The following is a 22,737-nucleotide window of genomic DNA, read 5'->3' as shown; positions in this document are numbered from 1 at the left end:
AGTGCTGTCTCACTCTTTCAATTTTTTTCTGTCACCACCCATCCTCATCAGAGGCAACAACCACTCAAGCATGAATGTCACCACAAATGGGACCGGCCTTGCTCTGGTGCTGTCACTTGTTCCATTCAATGCACTATGCAGCCGTGCACATCTAGTTTTCCTTTTAGTCTGGTTTTCAGATTATTTTTATAATCAGATCAGCCATACAGGAGCAAATGAAGAAAATCTGACAACGATGGTAGGACTTGCTGAACAGAGATGCAGGCGGAGGCCTTTCCCAACCCTTCCCACGGCTGTATTTGGCGTACATGAATTCACTCTTGCCGCTCTAAACTTCTGAATCCTTAAGCATTCATTCCTTAGGCTGACCTGAAGGGCGATACCGCTTTGCTTGACAGATGAGATTTTGCCCAAAATAAAAGAGACTTTTCTTATTTTTTTTCTAGAGAGCTAGATGCTGTCTTTCATTTATTTTGAGTGCTTCGATACTTTCCATTGTGGGGTTGTTTCTCACATTTTCCAGTCTCTCTTCCAGTGACAATTCTTTACAGCCAAGATGCTGCTTCCCTTCTTGGTCTGAAAGGTCAGCAGTGGCTGCCCTTTGAGAAGGCCATAATTGAGTCTTTTCTCGCTTGGAGAGTCTGAGGCTGCTAACCCTCTTTGTAAAGACTTTACAATTCTTCCTCAGTAATCTTTTTTTTTTTTTTTTCTTTTTCCCTATCTCTAATGAAAAAAGCAAGCCACCACAATTTGATATAGGATTTTCATAAGCTCCCTTCAGGTCTTGTAATAGTCAAGCTAATGTGTATAGGAATCACTGTTTTTGTAGCCTCCCTTACTATATCTGCAGGTTTCAACGTTCTCAAGTGCTGCATCCTGCAGCTCTCCAATGCTACCTTCACAGTAACGATTGTTATTACTTCCCTGGCTTTTGTGCCATTTGTTGAGCACTGCAGAAGTTATCTGTGAGTTTTTTATTCACATCTTGTATTGTAATTGTGTTTACAGGCCATATTCAGTGAGCATCGGTCTCTGCAAGAATCTGTCAGTATAATTTTTGTTTGGTTGTTTATCTTTTTGTTTTAGTCTGACTTTCTAGGAAACAGAAGCTGAAACCCCACTCTTTCTCTGTAAGAGCTTTGGAATTTACTTATCCATTTCAGCAAAATGACAAAGATCTTGTTCAATATGCTTACTTAAAGAGAAGCTATAGTGAACATTTAGTCCTTATCAGACATCATAAAATTGGCATCCAGGATAATACTTAGGATATTCCAGCATCCTTTGGAGTTTATACCATCTTAAGCACCAGAGAATTTAATCACCAGTCCAAACTTCTTTCCTGTGTGGATTCTTTCGTGTCTGATAGGTGGTCAGCTCATTTTACAACCTCAGTATATTTCAGTTAAAACAGTAAATCAACTGCAAGACACAAGTAGTGGGCAACAGAGCTTTGTAAGATCCACTGTCGACAAAACTATTTGTTTTGGATTTTAACCCAAATTTTGGGTTACCCAAATATAATTCTGCTGCAGAGATGTAAGCATACTTAATTAAATAAACATAAAAATTATAGTAATTAACCATTTTCTACCAAGATGTGAGACTGTTGGGTTAATCTGAAATTGATGTATGCATAAACTGTTAATAAATATTTAATTCCATCTTATTCGTTGCAATATTCTTAGTATACATGCAAGAATAATAGGAAATATTAGTTAATGATCCTTAGCCTCTAGTCCACATGAACTGCCACAAACATATGAAGGAACTTTAGTCTGAAGTAAGTACCAGGGCAGTTCTGCAAAGTTTAACTTATTCCTTGGTGACATAATTATTCAATGTGTCTTCTTCCAGAAGAAACTGTAAAATTAGAAACCCTTTCAGTATTATTTGGTGGTTTTGGCTGGTGAATGAATGCATGTGAGCAACACAAAGCACTTGTCTGTGCAGATACACTCTTCTCAGTGTTAATTGTTGCTCTTTATTTATTTAATGTCATTTAAATAAAAGGAGGATGTGGTTTGGCCAATATCTGCACTTCTGTGATGTCTCGCAGCTGCCATTACGGTGGCTGTCGATCATCAGATAACAGAATCACAGAATAGTTGAGGTAGGAAGGGAACTCAGGAGGTCATCTGGTCCAACCACCCTGGTTTTCAGGATGAGCTGCTCCATCAGTTTTCCAGGACTCAAGGTGAGACTGACCGGCCTGTAGTTCCCTGGCTCCTCCTTCTTGCCTTTCTTGAAGATAGGAGTGACATTTTCTTTCCTCCAGTCTTCAGGCACGTCTCCCAGTCACCATGTTTGATCAAAGATTATCGAGAGTGGCCTTGCAATGACATCTGCCAGCTCCCTCAGTGCTTGTGGGTACATCCCATCAGGGCCCATGGACTTAGGTATGTCCAGTTTGCTTAAATGTTCCCTGACCTGATCCTCTTCCACCAAGGGTGCATCTTCCTTGCTCCAGCCTTTCCCCATTTTCTCTGGAACCTGGGATTCCTGAATCAGATCGGATGTGGTTATGTGAATTCATTCAGACTGTTGCCATGGCAGAAGCTAGCAGCTCTGATGGGTAAGCTTGGAACTGCATTTTAAACAGCAGTGTTTTAAAAAAAGTGTTTTCTGTGTGAAAACAAAACTTAAGTAGGTATCTATGGACACCTTACAACACCTCAGAACACCTGCTGCAAGTTTTCTGGGTGGTACCTGTGAATGGGCCAGAATATGTGGAAAAACTACACAGGCCCTTATAGTCAATACTGACGAGATCCAAAATGTTAGAGGTCCTTTTTACGCAGGTCAGTGACCCATGCTAAAAATCTCTCTGTGGATATAGCAAGAAGAGATGTGCTTAACCAAGGGCTTGTACTGATGCATTCCGTTATGGAGCTGGCTGGAACAGACATTGCCACATTGGATAAGATACCATTAAAACTGTACCTTTATTACTGTTCCGCTGATTCAGACAGTGGATAAATCTATCATCCACTCTTGCTGCTTAATAACCAGCTGTCATAGTCCTTATAATGCAACACTTTCATTAGATTCAGAAATAGGACACACAAAAGGATAGCAAATGATCCTCGGAAGTCTTTCCCAGACAGATAAATGCTACTAACAATAAAGTAAGTTGTTATTATTAGCATTGTGATGTTAATGAAAATTAGGGACAATTATCTGCTCTTGAAGCTGGCTTTTCCCTTTCTGTATAGTTTTTTGATTTTTTTTTAGTGCAGAAGACTTAAAAAAGACACCCACACAGTTTGCAGAAGTTTGAGAGAAATGGTTCATATTATTTATGCAGCGGAAATTCTCAGGAAGCAGACTAGATTAGGAAAAGGTTGTCTAGTTTGCTAGTTAAAAACTTTTGAATAATGGTCACACTCTATACGACAAAACTGATGTTGTTTACGTTTTCTTTTAGGAACGTCTCTTGATGAGTCTTTTGCCCAGGAATGTTGCAATGGAAATGAAGGAAGATTTCCTGAAGCCTCCTGAAAGGATTTTCCACAAGATTTACATTCAAAGGCATGACAATGTCAGGTAAGATTGATGTAGTCCATGAAATAATATAAAGCAGATAATAATTAGTACAAATACAATGACGTGTAATTGCAGTCAGGTCTTAGAATAAAGAGCCCAAGCAGTACAGTGAAGATTTGTCATTTTTGCAAAGGGGGAGAATGGGTGCACTAGGAAGACCAAATAGTCTTCTCAGAAGATAATGGTGAATCAATAAATGGCTTAGAATAGTAGTGCTGGGAGGCAGACAACTTTTTTCAAATGAGTTGTCATTCTTTTTGTATTGTATTACGTTTTGGGTCAATGGGAATATTTATTTTGCATGGTAACTTTTACACATTTTTATTTTCCTGATAGTAACATAGATTACTTTTAATATTTTCTGGGTAATAGCATGGAAATACAGAAAGAAAGCGTGATGTAAACTTAAACAAAATGTGTATTTGTCGCCATCATATAAGCATTCCTCCTCGGAGGTTATTGATTGAGACTCAAGTCTACTTCTTGCTCTTGTTCAGTAAAACTGTTGTGCAAGTGTCCGAGTTGCGCATTTATACTGGTTGTTGCTAAAGTGCATTCTCATTTGCTCTTCTTCTCTGTGCCCCCAAACAAATGCCTTAAAGGCCTTGTCTGAATGGTGGTGTTTTATCATACTGCCTCTAGCTACTTTTTGTCCAAGCGCCTTGCTTTCATACCAAAAACAGCGTCAAAGAGGTTTACTTGGTGCCACTCTTGCATTAAGCAAGGTACAGGCTTAATAAGTGATGCCGCAGAGCTGCCTTGATTTGCACTGTGTACTCACGTGGCAAAGGAGTAAACTCCTTTAGCACCTCCTCTTCTCCCTCATCCACCAGGAAGGAAGTTCCTTCTCCTGGGGTTCAGTCTATCTCCCCTTGAGCTGACTCTAATATTTGCAAGGACCACTTCCTAGCAACTAAGCTGTTGCAACTAAAAGCACTCATATCAGTGAGGGAATCAGAGATGGCTGTGATGGGAGTGTTTAGCAGACTGGCAAATTAGGTCAGTTTTACACTGTAAAAGTAAACATTACTGAATTTATTCATGAGCAGCTCACTTCTTGCTAATCGTTAAATCTTATAAAATGTTAATCATCATCACTACGCATACAAAACTTGGTCTTTAACTATCAATTTAAAGTTAGCTCTAAGTGTACAGTGCCCCAGAGCTGAAGCTGCAAAGTTAGCATTCTTGGTTAGTCTTCGATGGTTCTCAATTGCCAAATTGTCAGGCTTGAGAGCTCCTGAAGGAGAGGATTCAAGATCAAAGTGGGCTGTCTTCCTCCTCCTCCAGTTTTCCTTGTTTATGCCTCATGCTTTTATGCCGTTGCCCTCCCACCAATACCATTTGTCTTTTTTTCTTTTTCTTGCCAATCTTCCATCTTTGGATGATGTCCTATCTATTTGCAGCCACTCGTGCTTATCTTGTCTGCTGCCTGCCAGATTTTTATTGCTTGGGTGCCTGCTACTATCTTCATTTGTCCCTTTGGTGATCACATTGCTTATATACTTATAAAAATCGTGTCTAGTTATGCTGTCACAGTGCTATGAAACACATGTATACTACTGTTGGTCGCACTTATATTCAGGTTCAAGGCAAGCTAACAATAATTATATCCTGATCAGTACATTTATACCTTGTATGTGTCGCAGGTCTCTGCATTGATTACAGTGTGGGTATTCTTCTTAAATAGCATTGCTTTGCATCTGGACTGGTTGATTATAACGCTTCTGAGTCCTCTCTTGCACTGAGATCTTTTCGAAATGTAAACTCAGGAGTACCCTTTTTTTCCTACATGAAATGGTGTTTCATGTGACCACTAAGGCTGCTGTGGCTTACTCACTGCTTCGATGTGAGTTCATAAAAGATTTTGAACCTGAATACCTTGTCTGGAGAGGTGAATTCATTCTCTGACATCAAGAGGGTACTTCTGGGGCAAATGGAGGCAAAGTAAGATGGCCTCATTTTAATGTCAAAGGGAAGATCCTCAGGGAGGAGAACTGAAAACAGGAGACCTCCCCTCACCACCTATACTATAAGAAACTATAAGAAAGTACTATAAGAAACTGTATTAGCTTTTATTTCAGTATGTGACTGCTGTATTAAAAAAAAAGATAAGGGCGGGAATTGTGTCCCAGTAAATACCCAGCAGGACGTTGCTGGCAGGTCCCAGTAGACCGGAGTTTCACCCCCGGAGCTTTGTGACTCTGCAGGTCTGAGCGATGCAGGGGAACTCGCCGCGGATGCCACCCTGACACCTGCGTGGAGGACAGCACTGCAGCATCCTCTGGGAAGTGCTGCTGGTGGTCAGTGCCAATAGTAAGATGTGTGTTTTACCTTTTTAAGGAGATGGAAACAACTCTTCTTCTTTTGAGTAGTGGCAGTTCAGTGCTATATCAGGCAGACCTAAGAGACCTTTCCCATATTCTCATGACTTGCCCTTTTCATGCCAATCCTTCTGTAAAGCACCACTATTAAAACAAACAAACAAAAAGCCCCTCTATAGTTCTAAATTCCTGGAGCTTTTAACCCCAAAGCTACACAGTGGAAAATAGAAAATGAGCTGCACTTTCACCTTTCCTATTGCAATGCTTTCTTTTTCTCCCAGCAAATATCTGGAAGGTCAGAGCGTTATTCTCCAGAAAGGATAGGCTGGAGGAGGTAGGCAGGCAATTAGTAAACTGCATGATTTTTCCACTCCTCACCTATTAAAAATAACAACAAAAATAAACCTCACCAGCAACAAAACCCATCCGTTTCAGTCTTCTAAATAGCTGCCTGAAAAAAGAGTCTTTAAGCACTACATCTTGCATGTGAAAAATAAGACATCCTTCTTTACCCAGAAAAACACAGGGGGATACATTACAGTGGAGATATAGATATAGATAGATAGATATATACACACCCCTGTAAGAAGTGAATGATGGACTGGGAAAAGATACTGGCATATTTCAGTATCTCATGGCAACAGCCCTGGTTAAGCAATTAGTTGGTAAATATTTTACCAACTATCAAACAGTTGTTGAATGACTGCCTGCAACTGACTGCACCTCTGGAAGGCAATGGAAACATGCCTCTCTGTGCTGAGGGCAGAGCCCTCAGTGTTGTGTCATGCTTTGATGAGCTCTTCCCAAATCTGTAGTGAAGAGAGGAATTTATTTTGCTTACAGATAACTCTCTTCAGTTAGAAATCACTTCAGACCTCCACCTTAGTACCCCAGATTTTATTTTTCTTTCTGCAGTACAAAGCATTAAACTCCCTCAACATCAATCGAAGATTTCTGTGTGGAGAGGGGGCCAGTTTAAAACTTACTTTAAATTTCCATTTGAGACTGTTCTAAGGGCATCAGTGAATACAGCCCATAAAAGAGTACTTCATACACAGAATGACAGTGCCGTCAAAGGAACTTGCAAGGGCCCTGGGAACTGTAGTGGTTTGTGGGGACAACCTCTTTTCTCCTCCAAAATGCTCACATTTAGCAAATGAAAAATGCCTACTAAGAAGGACATCTACAAGCTTATAAAAGAGAAAGATCACAGGCCCTTACTTTTGGAAGTAAGATAATGGTAGAGGAAAAGGTTGTTGTCCATTCCGACCCTCTGTATGTATTTGTGCCTTGGCAAAAAGGAACAAGAAATCTTTCCCAGGCAAGTTTTATTATCTCCTGTGTACACTGTGTAAAGAGTAGTGGTTAAACCAGAATATATTTACCTATGGAACCTTCCCAAAGAAGAAGTCAAAAGGAATTGTCACAAGTTGATGAAAATCAGTCCTTTGCCAACAAATTCTTCACTCTGCAGACATGCTGCCTTCTATTCCTATGTTTTGTGTGGACCACCTGAATATTACCCAATGATCCTGAAGAACATACGACTTTTTTTGTCACAGAGGAAGAAATGAGGCTTTTTGTACATCTGCTACCTTGTGAAGTTTTTGAACAGAATTGCTGTACAGTAGGAAATGAGTGCATGTGTTTTAAATGGAAAAAAAACAACTAAATGCAAATGCAATATGTAAAACAAAACATGCAAATACACATCCAATATATAGCGTGAACCCAGTGAGGACACTAAATTCAAGCATCAGGAAGGTAAAATAATCACAACCAGTATAACAGCTGTGCCTCATGAGAAGGAAATAGTCCATGTACAGTTCAGGAGCCATCTCAACACAGTACAGGTGTTATCTTACTGAGGTGACCCCAGTCAAGGTCACCATGAAGGATGTGAGGACCAGATGTCAGCTTACGTGTGAAGACTCCCCAACAGAGCAGCTCTTCTGTGATGCTCAGGAGTATGGTTGGTAACATACAAGAGACAGCTCTTCCCTAAGATTAGGTTAAGTAATGTAGGATTAGTATTTCCTTCTCTTATCCCTTGTCTGGCCCTACAGGGCTGAGGAATTTACAGATTACATATATATGTACAGTGGCTACTGTAAAAACACACTAGTCCTGACTGAATCTCTCCATGCAGCTATAATTCAATTAAGTTATTTCAAGTTGTGTTTCAGCTCAAATATATGCCCTGTATGGAGCCCTCAACACATTTTGTTGTTTGTCTCTTGGAATGGGCTTTTTCCCACTCCATTAGATATTAATGAAACTGTTTCAACACATGCATGGATAAGGATATGGCTGACTTGGTATGTTAACAGACAACTTCTCACTCTGCTCCGTTAACTCAAATAGCATTCAAGAGAGAAAGAAAAAGTGAACACTGAAAGCTACCAATTTCTTGAGCCTCTGGTACAGCAATTTCATTTAGCCTAATTTTTATAAGTGTGAAATAGAACTGGCTGCTTTGTAGGAAGAGAGATTAATTTCAGGCAACACACTGCCTGATTCAAAGCTACCAATAAAAAGATTCCTTGTGGCCATTTAGAGGTTGTTGTGACCCACTCTGAGACCAGAGCACAGTCTGCAGCTATTTGTATGCAAATATCTCTGGTCTGTCCTGTCTTCCAGAAAGCATCAGAACTCAAAAAATTAATTTAACCTACCCATTCCAGTGTTTTAAAAAGCTGTGAGCATGACACCTACGAACAGGCTTTTGTATGTAGTCTTTCCGAGCTCGTACGACTACACAGTGAACTAGTTTTCATGAATGATGATTTTGTAAAAACAACCTCCCCTTTGTTTTCAGTTTTAACAGCCCTCTTTAATCTTTTGAGAGCACTTTTTTCTTAATCATTGCAGTGAGTTATAGATAAAATTATTAATAATTTTCCCTTATGGTTGATCTTTAAGGAAAAAAACCTACAGGTTCCTCTCTGAGGCAGCATGTGCCATTAAAATATCATTCTTATTGTAAGTTGTGCTCTAATTACACAAATGAGCCAAGTGGAAATAAAAAAGGGGGCGCACAACCCCTCCTTATTTTGCTGAGTATTTGTTTATACAAGTGGCTCCACTGAAACCAGCAGGACTATTCAAGTGCACAAAGCACATGAATGAGCACTGTTAAAAGTGAACATTTACCACCTACAAGCTCTTAAATCTCTTGTGTAACTTAGCAGGATTCCTCCTCCTGAACACCCCATAGAGTGGCATAGAAAAGGGTTACTCGCGCTTGGGAAGCAGCTTAAATCTCTTAAACCAAGCCACAGGCTTTGCAGGCTTGGTTTTAGCAGGTGCAGCAGGTTCCTGCGGTGCTGCGGGAGGGCTGCAGGGCCACCAGGCAGGGGCTGGCTATGCCTGCCTGCAGGCATCACAGCAGAGAAAACAGGAATACGGAAGGTCCTGGAGGGATGACTCAGGGCTTGTCAGCACAAAAATGCTCCAGATAGACGAGGAGTGTGAGATAATGATGTATGTAACTTGTATGCCTGTGCTGAACCAGCTCAACTCCTTGTTTGTGAGAGAGATGAGAGGAATGACTGTTCATAATGCTTTCTTTCCTGAAGTTGCTCACTGCAGTGTTGCTTTACTTTTATTCAGAATTTTTATACCAGAAGCATTTAGAAATACTGTTTGCGTATCAAATCAAATACTCCAGGTAACTTTAAAAAAACTCCTTAGGAAACGTACATTAAAAATTAGAATCATGGAATCATAGGATGGTTTGGGTTGGAAGGAAGCTTCAGAGATCATCTAGTCCAACCACCCTGCCATGATCAGGGCCATCTTTCACTAGATAAGGTGGCTGAAAACCCTGACCAGCCTGACCTTGAATACTTCGAGGGATGGGACATCCACAGCTTCTCTGGGAAACCTGTTCCATCCTCACAGTAAAGAATTTCTTCCTTGTATCTAATCTAAATCTACCCTCTTTTAGTTTAAAACGATTACTCCTTATCCTGTCACTACAGACCCTGGTAAAAACTCTCGTTCCATCTTTCTTGTAAGTCCCCTTTATATATTGAAAGGCCACAATAAGGTCTCCCCGGAGCCTTCTCTTCTCCAGGCTGAACAACCCCAACTCTCTCAGCCTGTCCTCATAGCAGAGGTGTTCCAGCCCTTTGACGATTTTTGTGTTTCTCCTCTGGACCCACTCCAACAGGGCCATGTCTTTCTTTTGCTGGGAGCCCAAGAGCTGGATGCAGTGCTCCAGGTGGAATCTCATGAGAACAGAGTAGAGAGGGACAATCACCTCCCCCGACCTGCTGGCCATGCTTCCCTTTATGCATCCTGGGATACAACTGGCTTTCCGGGCTGCAGGCACGCAGTGCCGACTCGTGTCCGGTATTTCATCCACCAGTACCCCGAGTCCTCCTCCGCAGGGCTGCTCTCAATCCATTCATCCCTCCGTCTGTACCCATGTTTGGGATTGCCCCAGTCCGGGTGCAGGACCTTGCACTTGGCCTTGTTGAACTTCGTGAGGTTCACGTGGACCTGCTCCTCAAGCCTGGCAAGGTCCCACTGGATGGCATCCCTTGCCTGTAGCGTTTCAACCGCTCCACTCAGCTTGGTGTCATCTGCAAACTCGCTGAGGGTGCGCTCTCTCCGTCTACGTTGTTAATAAATTAGGAGGGAAACGCGTAGTCAAAAGAAAAACTCTGCTCTTCAATGCTTACAAATCTGTATTTACACATTAACATCTATCATATACGCTCTGCTGCAGTAGTCTGTGGGGCGTACAGTATTATACGATATGTATGTGGATATTAGAGTTTAGGCATGTTGTGTGTGTGTGTAGTGTCTAGCAGGAACTGTTCATCAGTAATTGTAGACGCAATTACTGTACACTATAATTGGAGGAACTGTTTTTTCAAGCTTTTTTGAAAAAGTCTTTTCAGGAAGCTAGGTGTGTTTCATTAAGAAAGGAAGAAGCATTCTAAGATCAGAGGGAAAGGTGCAGTGCATAGCATTTGTAACAGGAAATGTTCTGTAGCAAACTAAACTCTTTTGAAGAACTTTATTTGCAAATTTGGTGAGTTTTGTAGTTGCAGATAACTTCTTGAGATTATGTATATTTCAAAATGTTTTAGACATAATTGTTGTAAGATCATTTGGTATTATTGGTAAATAAACGAAGCCATTTATGTATAAATTATTATTAATGAAAAAATTGGGTAGCTTTGTCAAAAATAAGCTAATTTTCCTATCAAATGTAGAAAGGTGACTGTGTAAATGCTAGAAAGACAGGCCGTGTTTTAAGTGGGGAGTATTTAAGCTACACTAGCAAACAATACATTTAAAAAAAAACATTAAAGCTAAAATATTTCTGTACAAAAAACCAAGTAGTTTTAAGCTTATTTTACTAAATGAGAGTAAGACCGGTCAAAAGTTTCAGAAAATAGCTACAGAAAAGCTAGAGTCAGAACTGAGTTTTAGCCTTGCTCTGGGAGCTCTGCAAGAAGAAAGGCAATACTAACCCAGGTGCAGCTGCACCAACAAGCGGTTATTAACTCTGAGCAGAAGGTGTTACAGGAGCGATGGGGGTTTTAAGTCATGGAAAGGGTAACCATCGCTGTTACCCTGCAAGAGAAAACCAGTGGCAAAAGTGTGTCTTGCATCTCAAACAAAGCGATCAGAAGGAAAGCGTTCAAACTAGACTCCTGCGGCTGTCTTGTGCTTTAGCAATACCCAGTATATGTTCCTCTCATCTTTTGTAAGCGAGCAGGCGGCATTAGGAGCAAACCAGCCTCTAAGCCAGGCCAGCACTGCCCCTGCAAACACAACAGCGTCAGGCAGACTTTAAAATCAAGCGCAGAGCAGAAGTTTGACAAAGCTCTGCTCAATAATTGATTTTTTTTTGCCCCTAGGATTTAATTAGAATATTGACATGCTGTTGTAACTTATGATGCTAATAACTTGTCTGTCTAAACGCCAAAGTGATTTGAGTTTTACCGGCTCAGCCAAACTTCCTGATCCTGTGAACTTATGGGTAAATCCTGGTGTGACTGAAAACTACAGGACAAATGCTGAATACCTCAAAGAGCATAGGATTGCAGAGTTTTTGGTGTAGCACACAAGCAAAGAGAATGATGGCTCCTGGGGGTCCCTTTGCTCAGTTATGGGATGGAGGAAGAAGAGCATTGCTGAACCCCTGGGCGATGAGGCAACACCAGGCTTAGCACTGTAATAACTACTTAGCCTTGCTAACCATCGCTTTTACGTCACTTGTCAGGGAGAGCGGTGCTTGAACCATGTGCAAGCTACGCTGTTGAACAGACAGAAGTAACCTTTGTTCTTTGTTTTCACTTTCTTTCCACTTTCATTTCTCTTCTTTCTTTAATAGTTGCACTTTAATTGAAAATGGGTTTTTTGGTTTTTCACCGGAGTGCCCCAATAGCATTGTTAAGATTTCTGTGGAATTAAAGCAGGGACAGTCATATCCCTGAACGGTCATTAAGCGAAACAATTGGTAACGGGTAGCTCCTAGCTTCTTGTTTCTACATATGCTAATTTTTTTTTTTTAAATACAAATACTTGGCAACCACTGTGAAGTGTCCCTTTGTATACCATACCATTATGAGGACTCTTTCATGCATAAATAAGGTAGCCCTACTTTACTCTGGTTTAATCCTCTCTGAGGATGTGAACCTCCATGGCAATTAGCGATTAAGTTACAGTGAACCAAGGCTACTTTGCTCTTGAATGAGTGCATCTACAGGAGTTATTAATGTGCCTTAACACTGACATCACTCCTGTAGTTGCTTTGTCTTAAGTTTCTAAGTATATCAATGTTAGACATGGCCTACGTTTAAGACTCATTATTTTTGTGTGAATAATATATCCAAATCAAAGGAAAGGGAATTTCAGTGTTAATCTGTGTTGTGCTAAGAAACAGATGGGGACTTGGACTTTGGAAATATTGGAATATATTTGAAAATATGGTTTGGCCCTGGAAACACTTCAGGCATATCACTGGAATTCTGGCACTGTATATCTTATCATTTCTCTCTTTAGTACCCTTATGATTTTCATGGCCATAGCAAGAATTATAATTTCTTTTCTGTTCTCACTCCCCGTGGCAGATTTTGCCACCTCCTGATAAAGGCCTTCTGTATCCTTTACGTTCCAAAAACCTGAGCAGGACGTAACAGGGGAAAAAAAGTTTATTGCATCAGCTGGGTGATTTGACTCCATTGTCAAAACCCTGTATCAGGTTGAATCTGTGATTCAACCCAGCATCACAGACCAAGATGCTGCCCTAATTTGTTTTAGACATTCTACGGTAAAGAGTAAGTGCTGGTGCTGCCCCACAATATTTGCAGTCCCAAGTAGTAAGGGAAGAGGCAACAGATGGGCAGAGAGGTGAAGAAGTGCAAGGGATAATATTGGTCAGTGCACTAGCTAAAGTAAAATGAACAGGCTGAGTTTCAATGCCATTTTTAGAATATCTGAGCTCCGTGTCTGTGAGAGAGGGTCACCCTCGTCAGGACTGCCACCCCGAGAGGCAACAGACCATGGAAGCAGCAGGCTCGCAGTCCCAGCTGCACTTTGGGTCTGCAAAGCCCCTGCTCATCCACTGGCTGTTTCCTACCATCCCTGCTGAAAAATCAGGTTTGGTCATTTGTATTTCAGCCTACTTTCAAAAGAAATGCAGCAGCTGCTATGGTTGTAACACTTCGTGCTGGTAGAAATGAGCAGAATTTCCCTAAAAAAAAAGGCAGGGCTTGTACTGACAGCATTGCCCCCATCTGTGCCGTGTCCAGACATGGGAGTTACGCTTTGCACATTTGAAGAATGTTGTATTAAAGGAGTTACAAATTTTGTAAAAAAGCACTTACATTTTTTTAAAAAACTCTTATGCCAAGAAAGTGTAACAGTACTCATATTACCTCACCTATTCCATTAGCTTTCGAATAAGTACATGCAGTTAACTGCAGTATGAAATAGTTCACAAGCATAACTGAACTACAACTGTGTCTCAGCACACAATAATTACATATTTTACCTAAATTTGCAATTACATGTTCAGTTATGTATTGTGGGTACTTTTATGGACTTCACTTTTTTGTATAATTAGTGTTTTGAATCAAATGCTGAGGGCTAAGCATTTTTTACGTGTTTAAAGGATTAGCAAGGATCCCATACTGACTTATTATGGTAGACATATGTGAAATAACTTTCCTCTTAACTGAATAATTATGCATTAATGTATTTCCTGTGCTCTGTGCTTAACTAATTGAGAGGTTTTGATATAAGTGTACATGTCAACAGTGTAATGGTTGCTCTCTTAGTTGTTAAGACATTGTTATATAGTCTCCACAAACACTGGACATTGCTGGTTTGTGTCTACGTGTTCATTATAAAAGACTGTGGTAAACAGATAACATTGTTATTACCTTAAAGGCCTAACCCCCCATCCCAAATGCAAATGTTTTTCACGTGGACGTTGTTGGTGATGCGGGAGATATTACTGGTACTGTAAATGTGGTTAGACAGGAAAAAAAGTGGACTGCCGTATTTAAAATGGAAATAGAAAAATAAAACTGATCAAAATGTAGAATGTGCAAAGATGAGATATAAAATGGCAGAGAAGCTAGCAGAAGCTGTTATTATAAAATATCATCTACACTCCCCCTCCATACTAACAGTATCTAATTAAACCCTGGAAACTGCATGACATGTTGGATTGCAACAATTGTAGTTGTTGTGTTTTCCTCTGTGTCTTTTTCAACTGTATGAATTCTGATGTGAATTTAGGTCATAAAGCAAATGGGTCATAAAGCAAACTGTATGAAAGACCTTGATGCACGTTCAAGTACATTTGAAAATATTTAAGGAATTTAGGAGGATGATTTGATAGTAACTGATGAATTTCCAGAAAGACCAGCTTCGGGCTGTCAAACAACAAGGATGTCAATCCAGAATTAAGACAATAAGTAGATCTCCACGTGCAAATATGCAGAGCACTTTGCTGGCGTTACTGCACTCTGTTAATGCCTTTTACGTTACCCATCACTTGGTTCGCTCACATCCATGATAGCAGAGACAGGAATCCGTAAAACTAACTAAATGCTGAATGTTTTATTTTAAGAAGCCTAGGAATGGAATAGCTATTTTTTCCCTGAATGGGGCCATCTGGAGCAATGGTCTCATAACAATGCTCAAAGGAGAAGGGAGTGGGGAGACTGCCCCAAGGATTAACATGACAACATAGAGGCTTTGTTTGTAGATTAAAGCCATTGAATTTTGGATGACTCGGTTTTGTGCTGGGATACCTTACCGAACCTGCTCTGGTGGATGAGGGATTTTAGCAACTGGGTTAAGTGAAATTATAGAAAGAGGGGCTGAGTCAGGAGTTGTATTTGCTCTTTTTTGTAGCTTATTGGGAGAGTTCAGACTTGGTTATGGTGAATGGGAAACAGTAGACTTAGTCCTGCTTTTCTAGCATCTGCTATTTTATCTGTAGAGTGAAGGTTTGTTGAGGGGAAAGGGAGTACGTAATGCTTAATTTAATTTACAGTTTGCAAGCTAAGTTTTACACTATGTCAAGTATACCTAGGCCATGTAGCATGAGACTGTTTGTTAGCATTTGCGTAAATAAAGACTTGTTTGACATTTGTAGTCTGGGTGTTGGAGATAAATGCATTAGGTTCCTGCAGTGGGCTCTGGGCCTCTGCCAACAGACGAAGGAATCTAAATAATTAAAAGGATCATAGCTCCATACTCTCAAGCTTCAGGATCTACACAAGAATTTTTATTCTGTCATAGTATCTGTGCTTCTTTCAGCTATCTCATCACCACAGATGGGTAGGGATTGTTAAGGCAGGTAAACTGTTGGACATTAAAACCTTGCTAACATTGATGGAAGCTGGACACTGACCTGAGCCACGCAGCACAGTATGGAGAAGCCTGGCCTGACACTATGGGTGCTAGCTCCTCACGGGGAAAACAGTAAGACCACATCACGGAGCTACCGTATGCAATTTATTAACTCCTGTCTTTCAGTACTTAGTAAACCTCATGAAAGGTTTATCAATTTGGCAGTGGAACTCTACCACTGCAAAAACTGTCTTTGAAACCAATTGAGCTGAGAAGATCCCAGCTATAAAGAGGAGAAGCAATTGTTCTCTGTGCTCCTGGAGTGCTCATGGGGGAACCTCATGAATGAGGTGCTTTGCCATATCTACACCAGATACGTATATAAGATAGGTAGGTATATAGGCATTGAAAGTGTCCCAGGATTCCCTACAACAGTTGACAGCACCAGACTGATGCCTATGTGTCTGAATTTTTGCCATTTTTGTTCCAACTAGCACTTCATCGATAGCATTTCAGGGCTTGTTTGAGTTTGTGCTTTGGGTCACATTTGTGCTATCGAAGAGGATCATGAGAATGTGAAGATGTCTTCTGTACTGATATCTCTGTGTCTTTTTCCTTCTTTACAGCATTTTGTTTGCAGACATTGTGGGGTTCACTAGTTTGGCATCACAGTGTACTGCCCAAGAGCTAGTGAAGCTGCTGAATGAGCTCTTTGGCAAATTTGATGAATTAGCTACAGTAAGTACAACATTCTTATTTCAATTTAATTTAAATTCCCTTCTGAAAGACGATGCATGAGTTACACATGTTAGAAATCTGTAATTGACTGATTTAGCCCCATGTGTTATGAATTTCTAAAGCTTCAATTTTTTATTAATATTCTGGAGAGAAAACAGTGTATTTTAATTGTTTAGGAAAGGAGTTTAAGTTGCTATTTTTAAATATACTTTTCTTCCCCCTCCTTGGAGGCCATCAGTGTTCTTCATTGATTTCATTTGCACAAAATAGAGAAAATATTTCAATATTTACATTTCTCTCCTGCATGGAAAAAAACCCAGGATAATGGAAAATATGAATATTGGCAGTATGGCATGAAACTTTCTGTGATAATAAGAAGCTAGAGAGTAAAATTAGTTCTTCACAGAGAGCACTCCTCGTCACAGATATGATAGTAGCTTTTCAGAGAGGCTATTGTAGGCAAAATGGGATACATATTATACCTGATGCTTATGTTTTGGTCATTGCACTTTCATTGTGCCAGAATCCCCAAAGAAAAGAAAATGAGAGAAATGTTCCTTGCCTATAACTCCCACCAGTCTAATGGTACCACAAGCATTTGGCAAGAAATGAGAGGAATGGATGTGCCTGAAAAAGTCACACATCTTCTTTCAAATTACATTTAACGGTATGCTGAAAATGTGTTTTCCCCTTGAACTAAGCAAAACTTCATAAAATCTCTCTTGTTTGCCAGCCATGTCCTCAGAGCCTTCATTGCTGAGAAGTGTCACCTCCAGATAAATTATGCTCCTCCATTATCTAGCTATCTTGTCTTCAGGCTCCGTGCAGCAGCCTAGAGAGCATATTTCTTCAGGTTCCCAACATAAACAGCATCCACATTTTTTCAGTCGAAATTCACTTCTCTTTGATGTAGTCTTCCACATAAGAGAACTGAAGCCTGTGGACACTTTACATCTATGGCTCCCTCTTGATAAACAGCTTTCAAGGACCCCAAGGAGAAAGAAATCTTCTGCTCCACAAGATGCCAGGCTTGAGGAAGACCTAGCCTTAGTTAAATGGGTTGTCATTTGATCAAGTGCTATGTCCTGATTTGCACTAGATGTTCAAGCCATAACAGTGAGGAACTGTTGTGTGTTTCCTTTTTCCAAGAGAAACAGAAGATTAACTTAGATGCTGAGTAGAGATGCAATGGAGGTATGGTTTTTTGGTATGAATTTGTAACACACTCATAAGCCTTTGTGTAACCAATTTATTACTGGAACTACTGTCACTGTCTCACAGAGAGCACAGGTCCCCAGCCCAGAGTACTTCATAGATGTATACCTTAGAAATAAAAGTGACTGCCATGTAGGTGATCACTGGCAACAGCTTAAATAGCTTAAAAATTTCAAATAGTCTCCTTACTTTAATTTTGTTATGGAATTTCACCCTCCAAATGTCAACCAGCCATCTAATAAGCTCTTTTAAAACTTACAATGCTTTAATCTGTGGAGTCATCATAGCCCTGGAATAAAGGCAATGTAATAACATGGGAGTGCTGTGACATAACACGAGATCACAGATGTGCACACAGAAACGCACATGCCTATGACATGTGACATGGCACTTGAGCCAGGGAGATGGCTACTGTACCGTGCTGGCTCCCTTAGCCGTGGCCCGGTGCAGCCAACTGGAATCGTCAGTGACACCTGAAGCCAGGGTGCCAGGCAGATGCCAGCTTTGGGTGCGAGGTTAGTTGTTTGTCAGAGAAGCAGCAGATCGGAGAGAGTAGAGGAGCTAAAAAGCCTTAGCTTTTCCGTTCAGCCTGCATGCATTCTCTTTCCAAATTTGAAAATAAATCTCATGGTTTCTTTCAGCTACGTGACGAAGATTTGTTATTTACTTGTCCTTCTAGTTCAGACCGCTGCATCAGGGTGTGATTAAGGATAGAAAGTATGAGCTTTCCTTGGTGCCCTCTGATGTGGTAAAGGGGGACTTGTTACTGTGTCTCCTGCAATCAGAAGAAATGTGCTGAGAAGTGCAACTTTTCAGAAGGATTCTGATCTCTAGGTTCAAACAACTTCTAGATATTCATTATTAGGCCAAAACAGAGGACGGGGCTGATTTTAAAACAGTGCTGTGCTGTAGTATTCAGAATGATGAAGGAGGAAACTACAGAGGACTTTAAAGAAAAATGTAACGGTCATAGGTATGTTCCCTGTGACTACTAAAGTGTCATCGGTAAGTGTGCATGCCCTGTGCTGCTGCTTCTTAGGAAGCAATATCATCTGGAAGGGGCAGTTTATGACAACCCTTGTTAAAACCATTGTCCTGTCTTAAAACTGTAATGCTTAAAAAAAACCCCTGTCACCACTGTGGGAAGTGTAGTAAGTGTAAGGCAGCATATATTTGCTGGGAGTCTCATGAAGAGGCTTGGCATTTTGGCACATTGACACATTGTAGGAACAGTGAGTCTTTGCTTTTTGACAGTATAGCTCTGAAGCTGACCAGAACCAGGTGCTTCAGACAAACATAAAAATTCTCGTTGAGAGATGTGGGACAATTTAATCCTCAAGTTTGTCCTTCTGACATTTAGAAGCTGGTTTATGCTTTTTAGCATTAGATTTTTCTCTCTTTCTTTATGCTGTTTGATTTTTTTGGTAAGGCAAATAGTTTTGCTCTTTTTGAAATGCTAGGCCTTTTTTTAAATGACAATAGCTTCAAATATAGTTACAGTTTGTGACACGGAGTTCTGAAGACAAACCTTAGGTTTCAATTTATTGTCATTCAATTCCTTTCAAAGTTTGCTTGTGCATTCTGTTAATAGAGAGGGAAGAAAATTCCTGATCTTCTTACTCCCTGCTAGAAATGATTTGTACTTTTATCTGTCCTTTCTTTTTTATTCACCTCTAGAGAAAATATCTTTTTCAAACGCTTATCTTGTACAGGCTATTTTACCTTGTAAATCACTGAGTCTTTGAACTCTGTTAGGAGAAGAGGTGATCAGAATACAGTACTCAAAATGATGGCTAGCACAGTTTGGTTTCTTAAAGAAACAATCTTAGGTAGTTGTATTTTATATAGGACTTTGTGGTCCCCTTAATAACTTTGGAGTCTGTGGGCGAACTTCAGTCACTTTGAAGAGAGGAAAGTGAGTCTCAAAAATCTAAAGCCAAACAAAAATGAGTGACAATATTAGTATCCTTGCGGGAGTGTAACTTCATCCTAGACAGACATCAGAGAATCCACATGGAGAGGTGCAGTTATGAATGCCTCAGTGTTCATTTGTATGTCTGGTTACTGAAATACTTTCATGTCACAGTCTTTAGGCACCCTGATTTTCTACAAGCATTTTGGATAAGTTTGCCCATGCAGAGGTTCCCTTGGGACTGTACACAACAATAGCAAGCCACCTTCCTGAATGTATGCAGTTAGTTATGTTTCTTATAAGGCCTGTGAATAGTTCAAATAGAAAGAATGATTTTGCATTAATTTCTGTTGGATTTGATCTGCTGTTCAGGCTTAGTTTACTTAGTTCAGGCTGTTACTTCTGAAGTTTCTCAGTTTTTTCCACTTTTGGGTAAGCAAGAGTAACTTCGTGCAGTCTCAGATTTTGCCCTAATGATAGTCATTCTGTATTACATATTATCAATGAATGCTTTAAAGAACTGATCTTTGCATGAGGTCTTCAGATGCCTTGCAATTAACTTTCAACACTATAGCTAGCTTCCAGTTTGTCATTCTTCAGCTTACTTTTGAGAGTGACAAATTTTAATGAGATACAGTCATTTGCATTGTGTTGTTTTTATGTTCCCAAGGAATTCTTGGACATGTGACAGTTAGGCTGGGTGCCCTGTTACTTTAATACACTGTGTATTTCAGTGCATTTTCTCTTCATGCTTTAGCTGTGGCATGGATTTACTGTGAATGAGGGAGGTTCTCAGGGCTGCAGTTACCCAAGTAGTGTCACACAGAGTTGCACAAGCCCCTGCTCGGGTACTGTCATGGTCACAGCTCCACTATCTTGTGATACAGTTCAGCTATACCCAAAATATTTTACCTGCAGGAAGTCATCTTAATAGAAAAGAGGAGGCATTTCTCCAGCATCCTGCATCATAATGAAACAGGTTTGTTTTTAAGAGAAGTTTTGATCTTCTCTATTTGTTCTTTTCTTTGGTATATTTTTCTCACATACTTCCTGAATCTAATCTACATGGAGAATTAATTATTTGTATTAACAGATTCAGTTATTTCCCTTTCAACTTCCATGTTACTGCATCTTGGACTTCTAAGACTTTCCGTTTACAAGTGGATAAGGATAGATGAAGTTTAGGCTCTTTTCAAAGTCCATTGCCAGAAGAGGATTTTGATATTCTGAATGAAAAATATTACTTGTTCGTGCCACTTTTGGCATCTCATCTATTAGCCAGACTGACAGCCGCCACTTCCTTGTTCTTTCCATTTGCAGTTATGTATACCTTCAGGCTTTCTCAGTATTTGTAGGCTGAATCTATTTTTACTTCTTTCCATTTTAATTTAGTATCCTTTCCTGATTACCTTCTTAGCTTTTAACAATTTTTACTTTCCAAATTTCAATGTTACTAAAGTGGCTTTTTGTACCCGTTCAGCCTCAAAGATATTGAACTTAGCAACGTTGCTTCTGAGCCTTAGGCAAAGAGTCAGTAAGTAATATTTTAATCAGCTTCTGTGTTGTTTTTTTTTAACTGTGTTAAGAACAGTCAGTGCTTTGTTGTGCTTTGAACTAGCTATTCCTAGAAGCAATCACTTTAAGAAATTGATTCCATTGAATCTACAGAATGCTTTTAGTTCATATGAAAATAATTATGATGTAATTTTAAAATACAAAATGAACAAAGTTTTGTGGGCTGGTTAAGATGAGAAAGTTAGTGCTGGAAAACATAAACTTAAAGCACATAACTCTTCTTTGTGGAAACTGGTAAGTGTGCACTAGGGGGGGATATTTACAAAGGCTAATTTTAAGGAGACTTGTCTCCCCAAGTTCCCTTGATAGTCAGTGCAGACACAGGATCTCACTGAGGCACATCACGCATGTAAGCTTGAGTCTGGTTCTGAACAGCTGTCTGGAGAGGTCTCCTAGAGAGACCTAAGGAAATAAGCTTTCTTAAATTAAAGTGGTCTTAATGAATATGCCTGTAACTGTGCAGGATCAGGGAATAATGATGTGTATATATGGTGTGAAGCTAAAGTAAGTGTCTGTGGAACAGTTTTTCAGGGAGAAAGATAATGTCACACACTTTAAGTATTGTAGGAACGTATAAATGGGCAGGTACCACAGAGGTTAGGTCTTGGCTAACCTCCTTTATGGTACTTTTTAGGTAAGAGGGTACTGTGCTTGGTATGCCAATTCTCTGTCATAACTCTTGTCATGATTTGCACGCTCGTGGTAAATTACCAAATTCTTCCTGAGTTTGTATTCTGCAAATCCGAGATGTGCGTCTTTGTGTAGGACTGTGTTGGATTATTCTGATCAGCTTCAGATGCTTGCAGCGTGGGCATTTGTACTGAAACTAATTGTTTTGACTCCTTATGCAGTTAGTATAGAGAACGGTATTTCTGGAGTGCAATGTGTGTCATCCAGGAGGGATGTCTAATTGCACTCCAGAAGTGCCTGTTTCACCTCATTGTTGTAGAGGCAGTTTGACTGATAACCCAGGTGCACATTTTAGCTGTCTAATGTACTCTGCATACACAGTCCTACCTGAAGTCCTTTGCCCATGGGCAGATCTGTTATGCGGGGCATAGCAGTGCATCAGGGGACAGCTGTCAAGACCTCTCCTCAGCCTGGGGGGGACCGTGCCTCCTGCGCTGGAGTCTAGAAGCACTATCCTCAGAGCGGTCAGCTTTGCTCTTCTCGAGCCAGACTTTTTATCTCCTTGAAGTCAATGGAAATCTTTTGGGAAACTTTTTTTATAGCCAGCTGTGACAATATCTTGCTAGTTCTTCTCAAGCCATCATTTTTCAGTAATTCGGCCAAGTGGAAGTGAATGGCCATTTCCAGCGATTAGGTCTTGAAGATTTCCCATGCTTTTTTGTTTGGAGCATGACTGTATTTCATACTTTTGTTGGTGCACAAACATCACGTTTTTTTAAAATCCTCTCTATTTTGTTCTTTTCAGAAGAATCTGGAAAAATATCCATTTCCTGAGATTTAGAGCTTAGTTTTTCAACATTTTATAGTGTATTTGTTTTAGGCTTGTTTCTCCTGGGATATTCCTCTTCATAAAAAGACAGTATCTTAAAGGATACTTAATGAAAGCTGGGAAGGAGACAAGCATGC

At 40.1% G+C, this 22,737-nt stretch overlaps 1 protein-coding gene across 2 annotated transcripts in view; it reads left to right on the top strand.

The window, feature by feature from the left end:
* Window positions 1–22,737, top strand: part of ADCY1 (adenylate cyclase 1) — a 169,401-nt gene that overhangs the window by 66,425 nt on the left and 80,239 nt on the right. For both annotated transcript variants that reach the window (XR_003927352.2, XM_030041777.2), the window contains exons 3-4: window positions 3,428–3,546; window positions 16,328–16,439. Coding sequence is in view for 1 of the 2 variants with exons in the window: in XM_030041777.2 (XP_029897637.1) it covers window positions 3,428–3,546; window positions 16,328–16,439 (231 nt within the window). In the remaining variant the exon portion in view is untranslated. The remainder of the gene's footprint in view (window positions 1–3,427; window positions 3,547–16,327; window positions 16,440–22,737) is intronic.

This window comes from Aquila chrysaetos, chromosome 18, assembly GCF_900496995.4.
Source record: "Aquila chrysaetos chrysaetos chromosome 18, bAquChr1.4, whole genome shotgun sequence".
Classification (NCBI taxonomy): Eukaryota; Metazoa; Chordata; class Aves; order Accipitriformes; family Accipitridae; genus Aquila; species Aquila chrysaetos.
The sequence above is the reverse complement of the archived record's forward strand: the minus strand, read 5'-3'. Positions and strand labels throughout refer to the sequence as shown.